The 17,114-nt window shown below is 40.6% G+C and overlaps 1 protein-coding gene across 1 annotated transcript; it reads right to left on the bottom strand.

The window, feature by feature from the left end:
- Positions 1 to 1,907: 1,907 nt before the first annotated feature.
- sec14l1 (SEC14-like lipid binding 1) lies at positions 1,908 to 16,031 on the bottom strand. Its single transcript, XM_030408495.1, has 16 exons — positions 15,806 to 16,031; positions 15,392 to 15,480; positions 10,816 to 10,965; positions 10,546 to 10,677; positions 10,320 to 10,448; positions 10,043 to 10,214; positions 9,514 to 9,623; positions 9,161 to 9,350; positions 6,866 to 6,954; positions 6,707 to 6,777; positions 6,452 to 6,623; positions 5,734 to 5,868; positions 5,448 to 5,582; positions 3,488 to 3,739; positions 3,216 to 3,394; positions 1,908 to 3,015 (listed from the first exon to the last, which is right to left on the bottom strand). The coding sequence occupies exons 2-16, from the start codon at positions 15,452 to 15,454 to the stop codon at positions 2,910 to 2,912; spliced, it is 2,085 nt and encodes a 694-aa protein (XP_030264355.1). The 5' UTR covers positions 15,455 to 15,480; positions 15,806 to 16,031; the 3' UTR covers positions 1,908 to 2,909.
- Between the last annotated feature and the right edge of the window lie 1,083 nt (positions 16,032 to 17,114).

The raw sequence follows: 17,114 nt of genomic DNA, 5'->3' as shown, positions 1-17,114 counted from the left end.
GTCAGCAGGTTGCAATTTTAAAAGTTCCCTCACACCAATGTGTCTGATACTTTGGCTTATGACTTTGTTCCTTCTAAACTAATGAAATTCCCTTTTGTATTTAGTGTTGGTGTTGACATGCTGACATGTAAGATGGTAACCATGGTGAACATTAGACCAACAGAACCCACAATCACCATAATGAATGTCAGCAATGTATGTAAGCAAACCGCGAATATACTGCAACTTAACATTCTTTCATGTTGCAAACGTGGGACTTAGTGTGCATACTCTTCATTTTAGGAGGGCCCAAAAATGCAAACCCAAATAAACGGCTGTGGCTTTCAGAGAATCCATCAGAATTTTATGCTACACCCCTGGTTAGGAAAAATATCACACGTTACGTAGGCTTACCTGGTTCTGTTGCCACAAACTAGGCTGGAAATTGTCCTGACATCCTCGCTAAAAATATCAAGCGCTTTCTCCTCGCCTGCAAATGTTGACGCGTTTAAAGTAATGTATCAGAAGCGTGAAGTGTGTTCAACTGGGGTTGCATTGTGAGGCCCTAGCTGATGGTTGCCTTTAGCTGGTAGCGCTGCTCCGCTGTGCCTCACGGTAAATCGGATCCCAACAGTGTTGGTGACAGCTGACATACACGTCATCTGACAGCTCAAGACCCTAGTGTGACTCCAGGTGTTGAGTTAAAATTACCAAGCATTGGTATGCTGGCAAGTAGGATTATTAGGCACATCCATACTACAAAGTTCCAAGCTGGCTTTATAAAAGCTTTCAGAAAGACTCTCAGTTTCACAGCTGCAATAATGGCTTTGATGTGTGTGCTGTTCACAAGTAGGACACTTGTATTTCTACTAACTCCAATATGAAATGAATGCAGCCTTTGAAAGCTGCTAGCGCGGCTGAAGACTCCAAACAATGTGACCTTACATCAAAGACGAGTTTTTGTGAAAATCAACATAGTTTCATGTGTTTTAAGACCAATTCTATAACCAAGTTTCAGCCGTGACTATAAAATACACTCAAATCCATAAATCATCTGAGTGAATGATGGCTGTAGGTAAGCTACCTTCCCCTTTCTCTACACATACATTTTCATGTGATACATAATTTAGGACTATTACATTTACTTAGCCAAGCCATTGTTAGCTGTATAATCGACCTCATTTGTCAAGCCTGTGAATGCCAGTGAACTAATTCAACCTTAAAATCACATAACTGCTCAAAAGGAAGAGGTTTTAAACGCAAATTAGGTGTATCAGGACAAAGAGACGCTGCTATTTATGTGGACACTGTGTGTCTTGGGAGGTCATTAGAGCAAGTTGAGTAGTTCACTTAATAAGCTGCTGGCGAAGTCAGTGCATTTCCTCTTACTAACAACACTGTCATGCCAGCAGGAAGTTGGGCTCCCATTCAATCGACCCCTCAGAAAGCTCCACCACTGGCCACCAGAGTTTGAGTTTGCATTGGGATAAGCAGCAATTCGACACAAGTTTGCAATCCGAGGAGAGAAAAAAATAACACAGGGAAATTCAATTAAGCTTTAGCTGGAAGCATCTGATAAGTTTATGGAAATTAAAGTTTTATGTAAATCAGGAGTCTGCCTGGCCCCGTGCCAGATCACAAGGGGCTGCACTATATTGCATTCAAATTAGCTGCCTCAGAAAACTCAGCAGCTACACCTAACAAGCCCAAAAACAACACTACATGAAATCCAGAGAGCGCTCTGCATATTTTAGAAAAGCTTTCATATTATCTGCTCACTCTTAACATCTCACCTTTCGCTGTAAAAATGATTAATAGCCCATCTCTACGATTACTCCAAATGACTTCCCCGCTACTATAGCTCCGCTTCTGCAGTCATTATTTTCTCTAAATTCAGCATAAAGACACTTTATGGAGTTAAATCAATATGAATTTTTGTGATAAATTCTTTATTAAAACAATCCTTCTTTCGATTTCTTAGACGACAACCAGACAAAGCGAGTGAGTGAGAGTGTGAATGCTCTGCAGATACGAGAGCAGCTCCAGTCACAGAGTACACTGACATCTTGTGGTCGGCAAACACGACATGAGGAAAAGGAAGCTGTGTGTGGAGTACAGACACTTTTTTAGTTTTCAATCTCTCCGCAACATCTAATCTTATGTAAGAGCTGCTGTTTGTGGGGTGTCTCCCTTTTGCATTATTGATCCAGCAGATGCTCCTCTGTAATGGCACTTATGGGACACACACCTACTATAAATACAGTCAGTCAGATATTTGCACTGTGCTTTGCATTTTTTTATACATTACTATTAGTCCAGCAAAGAAAAGAAACAAGTCAGTCATCATACGCACAGTAAATTAAAACTTTTAAGCGCGTGATTCCGTCCAAACCGATCAATAAAACATCAAATAATATCACTCTCCTCAACTTCAATCATCGGATGAATGTCTTATTTAAAGGAGCACTATGTAGTTTTGGGGGAGATATTTTAATCAGAAGAATTCATTGATTTTTATTTTCTTATTCTCATGTTTAAACAAAATAAATAAACAAACTCTTTGTTTTCATGACTGAATAAATTGATTAAACAAACTGACCTTCAAGTTCAAGACAGTTTTATTACTGTTATATGACGGACCCTGTGGCGGATCACAAGTCGCTTCAAACAGTGTTCTTTGGACCTTTTTTTCCGCTGAGAACAGCTTGTTTTTTCACTTATGGAAATAATAAATTATCCTGAATCTGTATTATTACCTCATTAATAATGTAAATATAAAAATTCTGCTCCTCAATTTATTCTCCAAACTACATAGTGCCCCTTCAAGTGTACTAGTAAAAACAGCCTCTTTATGAAGCCACAAGGCACAGTCGGAGTATATGTCAGGAGGTTTTAGGTCACTGCTTCCTTTAACACCTGCTGAGCAGATGCTACCTAGAGATGGTGGAGCTGGCGTGTGATTGGCTAGAGGAGGTAGTGGCAGCACTGAGCTGAGAGAAACCACTATGACTCGACTCCAGACTTGTCATGGATCCCCTAGAAAATGACAGAAAAAGACAGAAATTAAGTGTTGGTTCCTACCCAATCACTGTAGATCAAGCACATGGACAGGTAAATAGGTACAGAAGGAAGAAATCTGACAAACAGCTTTGATAAATACACACACAGCTTCAGAGACAAAGACAACACAACACTATGAGAGGAGAAAATACGCTCAGTGGAATGAATAAACTGACCTGAAGTCATGGGAGGCCAGCACCTCGGTGTAGTACATGATCTTACACTTGTGTGAGGAGACCTGCAGCGAGGCCAGCACATCATCCACTCGAGGCAGGCTGGAGGCAGAGCATGCCGGAGTGCTGTGGAAGCGCCACTGGAGGATGTAAAAGCCGGGCCAGCGCGTAACGTGGGAGCCCTGTTTGAATGGAGCATGAATTTAAATGCTTCAATGCGACGGACAGAAAGTAAGGACAAACAAAAGTTTTGTCGGCCATCTTCTCTCTCTCACCTGCACACTCTCTCCCTCCCTGCAGGTGAGTGCTTTCTCCACCATGCTGTAATCTTTTCCCAGCACCCAGTTCCTGTCTATCAGCTGGGTGTTAACGGCCCCGAGGGACGTGATGGCGTGAGCTCCAAGGGTGTCTTTCTTGGGAGGCTGTGGAGCTCTCTTGGAGTGGTAGATGTTGAAAATCACATCTCCTTTGGACACGTCAAAGTCCCAGGTGATGACGGAGGAGGCCTCGGTGATCTCGACCAGCATCTGCCAGAGGATGTAAAGAGATTGTAAACACAGAACAGCAGACAGAAGGTCGTTAATCACGTTTCTCACATTTCTGAAAGCCTGCCATATAGATTTCTTCCAGCGGATGGCAGCCTAATCCATGGTATAAAATCCAGCATGGGCATTAATTGGAAATATAAAGCTTTATACTCGCACTCCCCTTTCCATTTTCCAGGACCTTTGCAGCCCCCATCAACAAAAATTAAGGCTAATCGTCTTCCCCGAATAAAAATGTTGATTATTATTCAGAATTTCGCTGTGTCGAATGACAGAATTTATTTGACTTGACATTTGGAATATCATTATCATTACTTTCGCAGGGAGCAAAAGAGCCATGCGAATAGAAAATCTATTTATGAGGTTTAGAAAATTATCAGGTCATGTCATTGATCACGAATAATCAGAAATACAAAACAAAAACTGCTCTAATTAATTGTTACAACAATACAACAGCCAACCTGCGAAAAGGTCTGAGGTTGCTATGTAGGAAAAAAAGCAGAATGATAAGGAATTCTACTTATGTTAACTTTATCTCTCAGTGCAAGTTATTCTCAGTGCAGATTGTTTGACTACTCTTGAACTGGTAATTCTGCTGCTAATGAGCCTAGGCTACAAATAAATGTCTCTTTACACTTGTAATGACTATAAAGGCCTATATTATAAACGTAAATTATTACGTGATTACAAAATTATTTTATAATAATAATAATATGATATGATGAAATTATGTTGATGCAGTCCTGCTTTTCACAAAAGCTAGTTTTGACCAAAGATTCATGTCAAGCTCCTTCAGTCAGGTAGAAGCATTACTGTGACTCAGCTTGTCAGGAGAGAGGTGTCTGATTTCACAACATTGTTGTCACAGACGGACGGACAGATGGATGGATGCCGGGCGCTGAGTTACTTGAACTACAAGTGTAAATTTGTAACCATGGTGATATTACAGTGTATCCTCTGGAGAAATGAATGCTTTTAAGAGCAAGGAACTCTTAATTGCCTCCACAGGGATAACCCTAAAGACAGCATCCATTACCCTGAGTTGACACAGTAAACATCATGTTGATTAAATTTCAGGATAGCTGATACTCCAGTGTCACATTCCTGTGAAGGTAACATGGAGCTGCGCTGACAGGAACACTAGTAACACCTATAATAACTATAAATGGTTAATTTATAGATTACTAAAAGTTAAACTATTTCACTGTAAACAAACACTGACATTATTTTTAGTAAAGTTAATGTTTAATAAATACTGTGTAGTTCATCTTTAAGCATTATTTGGAGGGCCACTATAAAGTGGCAACTGATGTTTAAACCTGTACACTTCATAAATGGTTTATAAATCCTTTTATTGTTTGTGTGAAAAACTATTCACCTTCCACAAACAATGTTTGATAATCTATGATTATGAGAAGGCGTTAACAAAATCCCCATTATCAAAACCACCATCTGGTCTAGTTGCCTAGTTGTAAACTGGCAGCTTTTGTAATGTCGCAGACAACACGCCTTTGCAAATACTACAAAAATATGGCTTCCATCACACACAGACGTTCTCTGAATACCCCCTGGTGATGCCACTGCCCCCCCCCCCCCCCCCCGTTAAGAAACGATACTTTAGCAAAGTTCAGACAGCTTCCCTCCTTGCTACATGTGGATCTGGGTGCTGATTTAAAAGCAGAAACTCTACCTCATATGGGGCTCCTTTGAAAATACTGGCACTCTTATAGATGGAGTCAGTTAGAAGGCGGTTTTCTTCACTCTCCAGCTCTTCTGCTGTCCTGTACAAAGATTTGGGGACCATACCTCCCTCAGGGATGTCACACTGGAGGGGGCAGGAGAATAAAAAAACTTCAGGCTCACTGACAAGAAGAGACAACTCACACGAAAATATGTTTTATGTATAAATGATATTTCACTGTGTGTGTGTTTTGAGGACAAAATCAACATGTTCAGCTCTGAGAACCGAACCTCACCATGCAATCCCCTCCCAAGAAGTCGGGGAGGATTTCTTTGTCTATGTAGTCCACCAGTCCTCCTGGACCCTGGTAGTCGTTTCCGGCATAAACGAGGAACTTCTTGCGGGTGTTCTCGTCAATCAGAGGGCTCACCTGGAAACAATACGGTCATCAGAGAACATGGAGAAAACAGCAGGTTCACATGTTCTGAACTGTAAATGTTGATCCATGGATATTTGAATTATTAATGTTTAAGAAAAAAAAATAGGTTGGCTGGTTGATGGTGTTTCTAAGCATCTTTTTTCTGTCTTGAGTTTTCTGTTTCTCCAGGTAGTAGCTGTTGCTGCCCAATCTTACAGTGTGCTGCTTTTCTAGCCTTTATTGGTGTTTTGATTTGTTTTTCACATATTAGTATAGTTTTTTCACAACTTGTATTTATTCCTTTGCTGAATGTGATTACCCTCCTCCAAACTATATCATTCCATACGGATGTGGCTGTAATCAAATCTGCCCCTATGAGGATCTGCATATTGTGTGGTTGTAATTAGGCAGCTCATCTCTCTTCTTTGTTTATCATACGCTCGTTTTCACAATCTTGCACCAGGCTATTGAGACTTATCTCTGCAATATCAGTGTCTGTACGGTACAACTTAATCTATTCTACCACTGTCTGATGATTAATTAAAGCCACATTTATGGCTGCTAATAAAATGTAAATGCTGGCGTTCATTCTCACCAGGGTCCAGAGCACTGGGAAAACTCTGGGCGCCCTCAGTATGAGAAGGCGACCTAGAGTCTCGGGGTAGTTGGCCTCCACCACCTCGATGATTCTCAGCAGAGCCTTCACGCCTGGTCTCCAGAGGTGACGCATGTTAAGACCCTCAAGATCCACCAAGCAAGTCCAGCAGCTGACAGACACATTAACATAAGACGTCACATGACTGTATGAGCAAGTACTGAAGAAACAGCGGATTAATTAGTATTTAGGTACCTGATGGGCCGACCGAAGACTCTGGTGTTTTCTTCACAACGCCTCAGTCCCTCCTCGTTGAGAGACAGGACCTGTGTCACATTCATCAAGTTGTAGCATTAATGTGACGGAAGATATTTTAAATAGAAATGACTGTTTGTGTGTATGTATTCATGTCACCTGTCTCAGTAGCTTCTCCTCTCCTAAAGCTCGTACCAAGCCCTTCGTGTCCATTTGCCCCAGACGCAAGACATACAGAGGACGGCCATCTAAACCACACACACAAACAGAAACTGAGGCTGTACTGCAGAAAGCTGGCTTTCACAGGTATTACTCTGACCTGGTGGATCAGCTAAGCTTTTAAAAGCAATGACTCATTTTTAAACATGGGAGCTGCAACAGATGGTGCTCAGATTTTACAGTCAATAATTAACAGGCCATTTGATTTGAACCCGTGTGCATTCAAATACAGAAGACTAAACCAAGAGCTTTCCATAAACACTGGCTGCCGGCCAACCTGCCGGTTTCTTTATTACCTCTGCAGGGAGGTTATGATTTCACCTGCGTCCTTTTGTAAGATGGTTTTGTCAGGATTACACAAAAACAGAATAAAAAGAAGACATCCATTTTTTGACATTATTGATTTCTGGGGAAAGTATACATGGATCTTGATGAAAAAAACAGGCGTATTTTTGTGGCTGATATTTATGAGTTGGAACTATTTTATGTGGATCCTACATGTGACGAGGTTAAATTATGGTTGAGCAGTTATGGGTGGTTTAAAATTTAGAGTGATAGAGGGCGACTGAGTTTGATATTGGACTAGGCTTGATTGAAACACCAAATAGTTTTGATTGGCTATGTACATTATATGAACACTTGCCTCAAGGAGAGAAACACGCCTATCTGTCTGCATCAGTCCACCACACATGCTCTATATGTGCTTCTGTCCTGCCTCGTAGGGAGCCAAGAGTGTTCTTCAATGTTTGACAAATATTAGCAAAGTAATTGATGACAAAACACAAAGTATTGCACTGATTGCACAGACAGGTGACATCCTCATTCGATTAAAACGTCCATTAAAGCGCTGCAGTTTCCTTATTTAGGGGCATAATTTATGAGCTAATCACTGAAAAAACATATTGCCAAAGCAACAGGCTAATGTTATGTGAAGAAAATATGTGCTATGCCTCAATTTTTTATCATATGGTTTAAAATGTTCACACACACCTTTTTTGTATGTTTTGGCACTGAGCAATCATGCAAACTAATGTGCCCCAGTTCATAAGAAATGTTTTGTCACTCTCACAAACACTCTCACAAAGCCTAATTCTCCCTTTGTTACATGTTTACAAATGGGTAGGTACATTTATTAAAATATGCACTAATTAAGATCAGTGTATGTGATGGAATAGTAGCCAGGGTTTCTGCAGGTTTGAACTAGATTTAAGACCTAGTGGGTGTCAGGGTTATTAGTTTTTAAATTTTAATTTAGTTTTTCAGTTTGCTTTTCATTTCAGTTTAGTTTAATGAGTTTAACAAGTGATTAAGAGATTTAGTTTATCTAGGAATTTCGTTTAATTTAGTTCAACACACACAGTTTAAAATCCAAAGAACCTCCCCTTTAACATCGGAGTTGAAACAAAGATGGTTTGAATGTCGATTGCTGCTTGGGTCGAGCAGAACTGGATGAACTTGGCCCAGGAACTGGTGGCAAAGGTGTACAAAAGTTTGTGATAGCATGACTTTGCTGGAGACCTTCAGAAGACAACTGGTGTTTTTCCGATATTGTGTGCAACACCAGCGCTTTCACATCAAATGTTCCCAATTTGAGGGTCCTCTCGCGCTTATACTGCGCTTCAATTTAATTATGAGGCTTTTAACCAACTGAATTCTGGTTGTTCAAGCCAACATTTGTTAAATTTACACTTTCCCATAGTTGTAGCAGATTCCGCAGTCGAAGTCTTTGTGTACAGCGATAAATTCCGACAGGGCTGTTAGCAAAATGCCACTTACATTCCTGGATACTTCAGAAAGAAGTACAACACACGGAGCTAACTGTGATTCTCACCAACACATTTCCCCAACACAAAAAAACAAACAATAAAAAAGGCGACGACGGAAGCAGTAAATGAATTTACATATTTAAGACCTAACTAAATGTAATTTAAGACCTATATGCAAAATATGGATGTATTTAAGACTTTTTAAGGCCTACAATTGAAATTGTCAAATTTGAGACTTTTTAAGACCCCGCAGAAAACCTGAGTAGCATTTGAATGTGCCAGAGGAAACAAGATCTACTCCACGTTGTTGTGAAAGCCCTGTAAACCTCTCTGCTTCTTTTATGTTTACATTCACTGATTAGTTTCCACTTTCACTGTGGATAAACGAAAGCACAATAATGGTTATCAGCATAATAATCAAAATGTGATAATTTGAAGATAAAGTAGGCAGGCATTAATTATAAAGTACCTTTGTCGTGGTGGTGCCAGCCTCCAGCGTAATAGTCCTGAAGCAGTTGTGGGCGCTCCCACGTGTCCAAGAGGAAATCTACCTGGTGCTGCTTCCTCCAGGTGAGCGACTGCCACATGAACTCTCTGGCTTTGTCAAGGTTGAAATCTCTGGCCCTCAGGAAGCGCAGCACGTGCTGATCCTTTGGAATCTGTACAGCAACAAGCAGAGGTCAAAATTACTGATAAATGCTTAACATTTTAACCGATGGAAACTTGTTATTTGCATTACATGTGAGCAGCACAACCAACTTAAGTGTGTAAGCAAACTGCTCTGTAGTAAAACAAAATTGCGTGTGTATGTGTATAGATGACCTTGCCCTTGTTGTTTTCTTGAAGCCACTGGCGCAGTCGAATAAGACAGCTCTCCTGCAGAGGCGTTAAATCTCCTAGGTAACGTCTGATGTAGTCAGCATCTAGCTTGTCTGGGGGCCAAAACACAAGTACAGTGTAAAGTTAGTGTATACTGTGTGCAACACATGAAGACACGAGAAGCTGAGCACTGCAGTGTATTTTCAACATGAGCCAAAATGATAAAATGAGTTTCTTCTGCAAGCTGCTGTTATTTTTTTTATACAAAATCATAGCAATATAATAATATATTCACCACCAAATCAATAATTGTTTACAGACTTAAAAATGTTAGTCTAACAAAATAACTCAAAAACAGAAGAGGAGGGGCATATTTCAGTCCCTGTACACATCTCAGTCCTGGGTGAGCGCACATAATGTGAATTAGTCAACACAAAGGAAAAATACCACGATGCCACTTATAACTTTATGACTGCACTTTCGTATTGGCTGTTATGCCACACTTAATTGTGATTGGCAAGTAAATGCTGACCATCAGGTGAGCCGACCACCAGCTCTGTGTCTTTGCTGTCCAGTCCATTCCTAGCACCCTTCACCGGGATTGCTCTGGTTGTGCCAGAGACCACAGGGGGAGTCCAACGAGGTATGAAAGTTACTCCTTCTGCCTCCAGCTCTCTGAGGTAGTACTCAATAATTTCTTTACCCTACAATGCAGAAAGGAGACAAGACTTTGAGTTAATGTGACATTGTGGTAATCTTTTGCTGATTTATACAGATGAATATGCAGAAGTGAGTTCAAAGATGCCAACCTTCTTAATGCTGCTAGCATATTGTTTCATAGCTATCTTCTCTGCTGTGCTCTCGAAGCCAAAAAAGGACTTGATATCCATACTAGCTGTCTGTTCAAAGCACGTCCAGTCTTCATTCTCTGGATGAACCTGTAGAAGAGAATAATGAATCAAAAATATTGTTATAAAAGCGTTAAAATATTAACTTGACCCATGTCCATCTGTTGACATGCTGTATGAGGCTCACTGTGTAGTTGCAGCACTCTCGGACAACGACTCTGCTGGAAAAGGTCTCGTTGTGGACCTCGATGCGGAGCGTCCTGTCTCTGCGATTTAGAGTGTTCTTCTGGATAAAGTAGAGGTAATCTACACCGGCGATCTAGCAAAAATTAAAAGTACAAATTCATGCAATGTGACACAAAACTGCCATAACAGCTCCCACTCTCTGACATAGTCTTGACAAACTATTTACTATTTCTTCAACAAATTATAGCAACCGTTGACAGAGGACAGGTACCCGTTTAAGAAGTCTTGGGGCATCGATGTCGATCACGCAGCGCCTCTCAGTCACCAATGTGGATCCATCCTTGCTTTGGTTCTCACTGACGATCTCGCTGTCTACAAACACTGGGATAAGGGGGCACTTTGGGAACCTCCTCACGTAGGCCTGAGAGGAAGAAATGAGTCACATGTGAAATAGGGCTGGGCGATATGGACCAATAGTCATATCCCGATATATTTTGGCTGAATATCGATATACGATATATATCCCAATATTTTTATTGCAAATTGAGAGCAAATGTTAAGTCAAAGTCAAAGCCAAATATGACATGTGGGTGGGAATTTCATCATTTTAGGGGCAAGTCCATTTTTTTTTTTTCAGGGGCACCAAGGCCACATGGCAGGGCACAAAGACCACTAAGTAAAATTTGTTGATTTACCTTTCAGACTGATACCATAACATCCTAATTTATAATAACACATGGATTATGTATCAAAACGTTTTTTAAATACCAATATCAAGTTGATGTTACATTAGAAAACAGTTTGTTTTTTAAGTAGGATTAGGGTGAGGTGAGTTTTGTGATACCACACTGAATATTAATGTTATTGAATATTTCTCCCAATAGAAATTCCCCAAAATTACGTTGTAGCTCGTTGTCTTCCTTACTACCGTGGGAAAGAGCCGTCAGTTGTGTTTTAACAAGGTTTCACTTATGAGTTATTGATCCAGGAAGTTCGAATCTGTGAATATATTTCCAACTTTACCGGACTAAATCCTACCACATAAGTCAGTTACGTATCATGTCAAACTGGCTGAGTCGCTCGCTGTGCTGTAAGTTTCGTTCTTCTGTTTTGAGACGCTGCTGCTGTTTGAGAGACTTTCACGTGAGATCATCGTGATGATGAGACTCCACCTGCGCAAACCGCGGACTCACTGAAGTTACTGTGAGTGACTACTGTGCACTCAGGTGGCTGTAATTCAAGGCAAGCTCGCTACGCTGACCGGGCCAGGGGCACAGAGGCCACTGTGGCCGTACGATGATTTTTTTTTCATGGGGCATCAAGGCCGAAGTGCAGGGCAACAATAGTTTGTTGAAGAGTGCCGGAGTGTCTGTTCCAGCCCCTCCCCTCTCTGTGCATGAAGGAGGAGGGGTGCGGGGAGCAGCGCAGAGAGCTCCGGGTCAGCGGCTTGCCTGGAGCAAGGATCACAGCGCAAATTTGAACTATATCGATATACGCGATAGGGTCTAATTCCACATTTAAAAAATATATCGATATATGTTTTATATCAATATATCGCCCAGCCCTAATGTGAAAGGAAGCTAGAGACACTCATTGGTACAAAACAAATTATAGATCCTCTAGTCCTTATGATTGCACCAATCATTTTATGACTATTTTTATTTTATTTGTGCAAGTGGCTCCGTTCATTCTATTCCCACTTGAGGTTTCTTGCTTTTGTCCTGCCTACTTCCAAGTAGCTCTCAAATTGGGCAGGAAAGCTGGTTTGTATGGACCCATTAAGAGAAGTCACTTGCCAAAAGAGTAAACTGTGATGTTATGACTAAATAGTCCAGCATCTCATTTAGAGCACCTCATTTCTTTGTCAGGTTCGAATGCATTTAATAGTTAGCAACTTAAACAGTTTATAATAATGCAGATTCAAATTTGATGGCGTTTTTTGCAGTGCAGTAGCTCACAGCTGTGGTAGCTTTTACACGCCGTGAGTACTCAGCGTTTTACTGCCCAGAGCAAACTGTATGGCCGTCTGTCCGGGCTAATTTCTGCAGGGCTCTCCTGTCAATATTGATTGAGACGCTGACTGGCTGTTTCAGGATCTGAAAAAAACAGCCTTCAGGATACATAACTAATAGCAGTGTCGTTTTTGCTGATAATCAACTACCTAGTAACCAAAAGCAAGGAAGGAACCAACCAACCATTACATTACAGGGCAACGTTTAACAATATGGACACGAAATTCTGAGTAGTAAAACCAACTACTAGTTAACCATTAGGTAAAGAGAAACTCCTAAGCCAATTTTAGGTCTAGTTAATCCTTGGTTAAAAATGTCATGAAGAAGAAACCAGTGAGAAAAGCCGCAGTGATGAAAGGGAAAAGTAGACTTGTTAACACACCACAGGTATTGACAAGGAACAAATAAAAGACAACATTTTCAGTTGTGTTTTTTTTTCCTCTCCGAATTCACCCTCAAGCATGTGTCTTTCAGCAACCCACATATCCAGCTTATATTGATACAGCACAGCATATGAGAAATCTGAATCAATAAGATGGCATTATTCACTAAGCAAATTAATGGGAGAGCTTTCCTTGGTAAATAAGCAGCATTGACCTGTTTAACATAACAGACACACTGTGCGAAAAAAACAATATGTCTCAGTGATGGCAAACAAATTGAAATCTTTGTCCTTCCTTTTCCTCTCAGTGCTATAAGCATAAAAGATAAAAGCTGAGCAGAGTGTGTCCGAAGACAACTGTCACTGGCGACCCAATAATTGTCGGATGGCCACAGCCGTGGAGCAGGAAAAATGCTTTACTAAAATTTTAACTAATAGCTTAGTAATTTCTCCAGCTGAACAAATCTAGCGCCACTTCAATTACATAAGAAATGTCATATAGAGGTGTCACGAGAGGGACAACAACTATGACACTGGTTAAACATCAAGTGGTATCCTGGCCACTGATGAAGACTATTAGCTAAGGTAATAACCTGGAGTATGTCAGTGGCAGGATCAGCCAGGGGACTAATGAGAAAGCCCAGAGATAAATGAAAGCGGAGGAGGCAGTTCTATTCATTGGGCTCTCTCCTTTATGGTGCTGAGGCCTGGATCCTTTCACAGGGGCTGCTGTTTACTCTCCACAAAGGGCCTATTTCAGAGATCCTTTTTCAATAACATGTAGTGATGCAAGAGGTATTTCTGCTAACGATGTTTCACAGAAAAATAAAGCTTGTGTAGGTGTTGACTTGGACTGTTTGGTGAAGGAGTCACTGCAGCGACACAGGCTTTACCTCCTCTGAGGCTATTGCATAATATGTGGCTTAATATGTAACTTCAGAGGACAAGAAACAGACGGTGAAAGTGGATGAAAAAAGTCTGCTTCTGATTTTTCTTTTGTCCTACTTTCACTTCACACACAGCTCCTGTTCTTACATGAGTTTAAATCACTGAGTGGCAGTTTGCAGGTGAAGTTTTCCACTCAAGGGAAAGAGAGATAATCTTATGGTGAATAAATGTTTGGAAATTAGGATCTCGGCTGCTATTTCAGTGGATTTCTCTGGTAAGACTGTTGAATAATGCTGCACTATAATATAAATCTTGTGACGGCTAAATTAGTTTCGCTAGAAGAGCAGTCAGCTGAGAAATTCAAGTAATGTTTTAATACCAGCAGTTGTTTCTTTGAACTGGAGCGATCACAACACAATTACAAAAACTCCTGACATCTCAGGACAGCACACACAATGAGTTTTAAAGAGCTACAGATGTGTATCTTTACAAAAAAGACCTTGACTTATTTCTGAGACGCTGACATATTTATTTTTTGTTTTCTACCCTGTTCTAGCAGTCAGCATCAAGTGCCATACATCATTTAATTCAGGAGAACCGTAAAGGGGCACTGTGTAGTTTTGAGAAGAAATTCAAACTCTGAATTTTAATATTCACAATATTAAAGAGGCAATGATACAAATTTGGAATTTATCTTTTCCATCACTGAATAAACAAGCTGTTCCCAGAGGAAAATGAGGTCCCTAGAACACTGTTTGAGGCTAGAAAGGTGGCAGGGTCCGCCACATATAAACAATACAACACGACACTTAAATCTAATAGTGTACTTTACTCTGTAATTCTGAGGTAATCAGTGTCCTGCCATTTTAAAAGTTACAGTGTGGATGTGTCCAAAGGTGGTGCAGGGAGTAAAAGACAGAGTATTATATCATAACAGAGGACACTGAAGCAAAAGTGACTTTTCTCATATGGGCTAAACTCTCCTTTCCGTGAGTTTTTAGCCAAGTATGGATAAGATCAGCAGCTCAAAAACTACTGAACATTTCCGAGAAACAGCTGTTTCTAGCCGCCGGCATGTGTCTGGGTCTCTGAGGGTTAAAGGCACAAAACATTTAACTATAGTCAGACTGGTACTGAACTGAATGGAAAGTAGACGTTATTCTTTTAGGTGCTGAATTAATGTCACGTTTATGAAGCAGCTACTTCACAGTGTGACCTATATACTACTGCATTCACTGCAGACGTCGGTGAGAGGAGGGTACACAGAACATTCTGTCCTTCACTTGGTGTGTACATTTACTGCAGTAATGTGTAAATGAAGAGCGAGACACATGACCCTAGGATGCAGAAAAGGCTACAGCCATTTTGTAAGTGTTTTGTATACTATAACATTTATCTGTTTAATATTTAGTTTCTCCATTCTCAGCAGAATATGTTTTAAGAGTGCAAGGGTCGCAGCCAGCACTTTCTAAGAAGGGTAACAACTATTAGTTATGTAATATCCTTCAAGTGCTCTGGATCCTTTATCTTTATAACAGCTCTGGATGGGAACACACAGTACTCACCGCCATGATTAGCTCAAACGGGTGCTTGTAGACCCGCACGGGGGACTGGTACTCCTGCACCATGGTGGACCCTGGTTCACAAACAGCCTCTGGTGGATTATCACAAAGACATGACAAAGCAGTGTTCAGCAGGTTATACGGGTTATTATACTGTTATGAGATGTTGATAGCTCGTCAGCTGAGTCAGAGGGTCAACGTTCAGACCAAGTGGTTTACTGCATGTGACGGTTAAACTGCACAAGTTTTACTGGAGCTAGCCAAAGTTAGCATTTTAACATAATGTCCGCTGCTGAGAGGGATATAAAAAATGAAACAACAAGCCCGTGTCTGTCCCGTGACAGCCTGACCGGGTGGAGTATGTGGGGGGACGGGCGGCCTGAGCAGCGACACAACATAAAGACGAACTTCACTCACAGCTGTTTGAATCCGAGCCGCTGAATTTAAAGTGCGTCACTGCAGCTGCCGAACTCTCCTCGGTACGTCCATACCGTCACCCCGGGAGGGAGAGGAAGGAGAGTTGCGTCCCTCAATGTAAACAGAGAAATGAAAAGTACTGTAACTGTGTCTGTCTGTCCGTCAGTCCGCAGCACAGACCGCTAACTCCTCCTCCTCCTTTCAGACAAACAGGAAGTCGGTGTGACACTTTCTTTCAAATTCGCAGGTTGGTTGCTATCTGGAGTTTTATTGTGAAAAGCCAACACATGACTTTGTTGCATTTACGCCCCTTCCGGGAATAAATATGGTAGTGAAAAATGTTTTGATCCCATTTGCATTGTGCAATGAGTTACACATATGATGGTTCTGAATTAAAACACTTTTTTTTTTGATGGACACAGTTTTCAGTTCAATTCAAAAAACTTTATTTGTCCCTGGGGGGCCACTGAAGGCCACCTGAAGTAGTTGTACACAGACACAAGTCAGCCTATTAAGTACACAGACACAAAACACGTCAGATGCAATAAAATAGACTAAATAAACTAAATAAGAAATGTACAGTATTTACACGAGGTGCAAAGTAGCATTGAGGTAGCTCGGTTGTGCATTTAGAGGCAGCAGCAGGTTAATACTGATGTGGAAAATGCAATAGAGAGGGAGGGGTAAAGTGGGAAATGCAGTGACCATCAACAGGTTGCTTAGTTTGTCGTAAATAAAGTAAAACATCAATCATTTCACTCACAGTACTTCACCAGCACCATGGTTGCAACTGGGCACAGAAAATGATTAAAATCGCAATCAATTTGATCATACTGACAACTGCAGTTATGTGAAAGGAGAGTTTGTCAGTTTTTTTTTTTTTTTACATGACCAGCTCTGCAATGTTTAAGTTAAGTTTTGGTGATTGTCAACAAGACGACACCACTAACGCAACTGTTGGCTGTGCAGTCCTTATAGTTGCATATTTTCACAGTCTGACATTTCATTAGGTTTATGACAAACTTTGTCAAATTAGAAAATAATAATAATTATCTTTTCAATTGACAAACATCAAATGTGTGATTCATGACACAACTCAAGTAGAATCAAAAGACTTTTAATGGTGTCTTATGACTTATAATGCCTGATCGTGTTCCCCTCACTGTAAATAATATACATGTATATATACATACATATATATATATATATATATACTTAATTATACATTTATAATACACCGGACCTCTGAACAATTTACTTACTTATTTATTTTTATAGCATTCTTTAACTCACAGTTCTTTGTTGTTCT

Source organism: Sparus aurata, chromosome 23 (genome assembly GCF_900880675.1).
Source record: "Sparus aurata chromosome 23, fSpaAur1.1, whole genome shotgun sequence".
NCBI lineage: Eukaryota > Metazoa > Chordata > Actinopteri > Spariformes > Sparidae > Sparus > Sparus aurata.
Note: the sequence above shows the minus strand (reverse complement) of the source record. Positions and strands in the feature narration are given on the sequence as shown.